Genomic DNA, 4,429 nt, shown 5'->3' with positions numbered 1-4,429 from the left:
GTAACAAGCATTTTTTACGGGAGTAAGCATTTTGTGAGTTCTGTGTGGTGTCAGAGGCTAGGTTTATTGGTGTATAACACGTTTAAAGCAGGAGACACATACTGTACATGGAAAAACCTGGGGAAAAAAACAACCAAACTCCCCAAAACTCAGAGCCAAGCTGGAAAAAAAGATGAGCCAGAGAAGTACCCACAAAAAGAGGTTCGTCATGGGCTATGACACATACCTCAGTGTAGCAGGTTTGACGGCTCTCAGCATGAACCATAGCCTTATGCAAACAGTGAGATGTGAATGTTGTCATCACACAAACAGAACTGGTTTTGCCTGGCACCGATCCGATTCAGGAGGGTGGAATCACCATCGCCAGAGCCAAAGGACTCAATCAGGTGCCAGTCAGACTGTGGTCAAATCAAAAGTGGTTATACACCAAAGATGATGAAAAGTTGGTTTTAGGAAAAGTATTTTCAGTGAATTGTTACTTTCAAAGACAATATAGTAACAATAATACAAACAGTAACTGACGTCTCAGTTGTACCCAGTTACATAAACATAAACACACAACACAACACACACACAAACACACACACATACACATACACATACACATACACATACACATACACATACACATACACATACACATACACATACACACACACATACACATACACATACGCATGCACATACACACACCCACACACACATTATGAAAATAACAGTCACTTAAAGCTAGGAGCACACTATTAACAGGGACAGCCAGTCCACCAAGTCATGGGGTTATGACATCATCAAAAAAAGACATCCAATGTTTGTCAACGAAGCACACAGACCATAGCAATGCCAGCTAATCATTAATAGATTGTCTGCGTGTGATTCACATTGTTCTTCGTGAAAAGGCTCAGCACGTCTGACCCTTAAAGGCTTTCTTGTTGATGTCTTTCAGCTCCGGGCACAGCTCAGGCCACCCTTCTCAATAGCTTAAGTGTGCATCCCTTCATCCCCGCTCTGCAGGCACTTTGATCAGCTGCAGAAGCTGTGTGTGTGTGTGTGTGTGTGTGTGTGTGTGTGTGTGTGTGTGTGTGTGTGTGTGAGTGTGTGTGTGTGTGTGTGTGTGTGTGTGTGTGTGTGTGTGTGTGTGTGTGTGTGTGTGTGTGTGTGTGTGTGTGTCTGTGTGTGTGTGTGTGCGTGCGTGCGTGCGTGCGTGCGTGCGTGCGTGCGTGCGTGCGTGCGTGCGTGAGTGTGTGTGTGTGTGTGTGTGTGTGTATGTGTGTGTGTGTGTGTGTGTGTGTGCGTGCGTCCTGCGTGCGTGCGTGCGTGCGTGCGTGCGTGCGTGCGTGCGTGCGTGCGTGTGTGCGTGCGTGCGTGCGTGCGTGCGTGCGTGTGTGTGGGTGTGCGTGCGTGTGTGCGTGTGTGTGTGTGCAGAGGCATATGCATAAATAGCTGGCTATGGCAGCGCCACTATGAATAGAAGCAATAATAAATGTCCCGCATTGTTCAGGGTTGCTGCGGAGCTAAATTTAGAAGAGCGCAGATGCAACTGGGGGCTTTGATAGTAGTGAGACCCTTTAGCTGTGGTATGTGTCTCGTCATGGGAGGTGGGAGGTGCTGCCTGCCAACTTGGCCACATTATAGCAGGAGCTTAGCCACACACACCTCTACTTACCACCAGAGAACAGTGGTGAGACGGGTATGTACATAAAACATAGGCTGCATGTGTGTATATGTATGTGAAAAACTTCTACATCAGCACTACTGCAGAGTAGTATTATTCAAATGGATATGAGTGCAGATATTATTATTATTATTATTATTATTATTATTATGTGACTAATATGTGTCATACCAATGCATGGTATCAACTAGATAATGCAGTTTCAAATCATATGATACGTGTTCCACTCATGAATCAGCCTCGCGGAACAGAATGAGTGAGCTTGATATGAATGGATCTGAATTTCGATGAAAACACACATGGAGAAGACAGGTTACAGCCTACGTCACGGGGGACGGGCCTCCCTCGCCTAGGCTATATGTGACTGCTGTTGCGCTTCTGTCTGTTGCCCTATTCGAAGAGCTCGGTAGCTGTTCAGTGTCTTGGTCCGGCCTGAAAGGCTTTTGATTGGTTGCCAATGACATCACCCCTGCTCTTGTACACTGAAGTCTGAGCATTGTTCCGTTCACTCGACGGCTCGGAGAAAGCTGACTTTACACCGGGCAAACTCCCTCCCACCACGGGGTTGGTTTTTCACTTTTATACAGTGTGACTTTAATATTAAAAAACGTCCTCCATTGGTCCGTGCTCGTGTCAATCGAATAATAGCCTACTAGCTACTCCAGTAGGCTGGTTGACCCTCTTTGTATATTATAGTGCTTGGAGCGAAGCAAAAAGTAAAAATGTTGCGGATCTACGGCTTCGGGACGGGCTGAGTTGAGTCACGTTGTTGATTGTAGATTTTTAGCCGACATTTGCCCCCAAAGCACCGGAGGTTTTATTTATTTACATAGGTAAGTCCCCTTCATTCAAATTAAATAAGTTTCAATGACAAAGTTATTTTTTTATTAGGCAGCAGTACAGTGCAGTAGGCTATTCCATCGGTCTTCTTCGCTACGTTTTAAAAACATATTTTGTTGGGTGAAGTCTATCCTGTTTTTGTTGTGTCCTAAATTGATCTATCGGTCAATTCAGGCATAGAATACATGCCATATAGTAAATGGCTCAAAATATGTCGTTTAACTGGAATCGTTTAAAACAGATGACAGGTTACAGAGATTACCTGTATCCATGTGGTTAAGTATGCAGCAGACCAGCTCTGTTCGTCTTTCAACAACAAAATAGGATCGATGAGTTTAATGCCAATATCGTTAACGATTGAACAGGCACACTATAGTATTTGTGAGCGCAAGTTATAAACACACTTGTCTGTCTGTAGCTGCATGACGGAGCGGAGTGTCTCCGCTGTATTCTCAACACGTCCTCATGCCGGCTCCTTCAGTGTAGGCTACCTTCTCTGGGCTGCCTGGTTATGCAGTTATGACATAGGCTTTGAGCTTAAAGGGTCGGGCGACAGACATACCCGCGAATCAGTTAACGATGGGATGTGAGAAAATGACTGGTTCGATAACAAACGATTAAACAGCGTGGATTGGCGCTAACAGTGGCCGTCGAAGGCACAGCTTGATGAAAAGGCGCACAAAATGCGGCGTGTTATGCTGCAGTGTTTTATCCTCCCCGCGATGGAAGACTAATTGAAACGCAGCATACAATCATCAGAGAGTGTCTGGGATCAGTCCTGGTTTGACCCGCTTGTTTGTGCATCAGGACAGTAAATGGATGTGATGATATGAAATACATTTAACGTAGACTGCTGTGCTGGCATTGTGATTTTCTCTATGCTATTTAATCTGATCAAGAATTCCATCCGAAGCTGCTTTACAATACGCCTGTGGTTAATATGTGTGTCTTCTGTGTGTATTCATAAACACAAGAGGTAATTTTTCATTATGGTGTAGTGCTGAACTGAATGGCAGTGAGAGCTGTAAACCCTACTGTAGAGCCAGGAATGCGGCAGCTCGCCAAAGCTGTGAAATCTCTCCTCATTTATTTCTCAATTCTCAAATCCTCTCCCTTACTTTTGTAACCATCTGGGCACACACACACACACACACGGATACAGACACACTCACATACAGAGAGCCAAACACACACACACGGATACAGACACACTCACATACAGAGAGCCAAACACACACACACACACGGACACAGACACACTCACTCACACACGTGGACATAAACACAGAGAGCCACACACACACACACACACACACACACACACACCACACACACACACACACACACACACACACACACACCACAAACACACACACACACACACACACACACACACACACACACACACACACACACACACACACACACGCATACACTGATAGTCACTGTGTGTGTACTGATCACTGCTGCCGGCCATTTGACTGTGCTCATCTCTCCCCCAGGCCGGGTCCCTGAGTTCTCCGTAGTCCCGCCAGCTCCTCAGCCTCCCCATGCCTCCGTCTCCTCTCGACGACAGAATTGTGGTGGCGCTGCCAAGGCCTCTCCGACCTCAGGAACTCCGACTCTGCCTGGACACCGCCACCGCCAGCTACCTGGACACAGTAGCCGCCGTCGCCACCGCAACCAGCACCACCACCACCACCACCACCTCCACGCACAGCAGCAAGACGACGGTCATCAGCAGCACCACCGTGGTGAAGATCCGGGCGACCAACCTCACGTATATGCCCTCGTCCAGCGGCTCCACGCGTTCGCTGACGTGTGGATGCAGCAGCGCCAGTTGCTGCACGGTGACCACCTACGAGAAGGACGGCACCCGGCCGCAGCATCCCCCCGCCCAGAGCCAGCAGCAGCAGG

At 47.3% G+C, this 4,429-nt stretch overlaps 1 protein-coding gene across 3 annotated transcripts in view; it reads left to right on the top strand.

Annotated features, from left to right (window-relative positions):
* Positions 1-1,648: 1,648 nt before the first annotated feature.
* dusp10 (dual specificity phosphatase 10) overlaps positions 1,649-4,429 on the top strand; it is a 12,204-nt gene continuing 9,423 nt past the window's right edge. The window contains exons 1-2 of one of the 3 annotated variants that reach the window (XM_080854126.1): positions 1,649-1,687; positions 4,015-4,429. The exon at positions 4,015-4,429 is cut by the window's right edge and continues 564 nt beyond it. In XM_080854126.1, the coding sequence (XP_080710252.1) occupies positions 4,063-4,429 (367 nt within the window). In that variant the 5' untranslated portion in view covers positions 1,649-1,687; positions 4,015-4,062. Of the gene's footprint in view, positions 1,688-1,906; positions 2,237-2,270; positions 2,506-4,014 lie in introns of those variants that run through there. The other 2 variants (XM_080854127.1, XM_080854128.1) reach the window with 2 other exon arrangements.

The sequence above is a fragment of the Sprattus sprattus genome (assembly GCF_963457725.1).
Source record: "Sprattus sprattus genome assembly, chromosome: 16".
NCBI classification, from domain to species: Eukaryota; Metazoa; Chordata; class Actinopteri; order Clupeiformes; family Clupeidae; genus Sprattus; species Sprattus sprattus.
The sequence above is the reverse complement of the archived record's forward strand: the minus strand, read 5'-3'. Positions and strand labels throughout refer to the sequence as shown.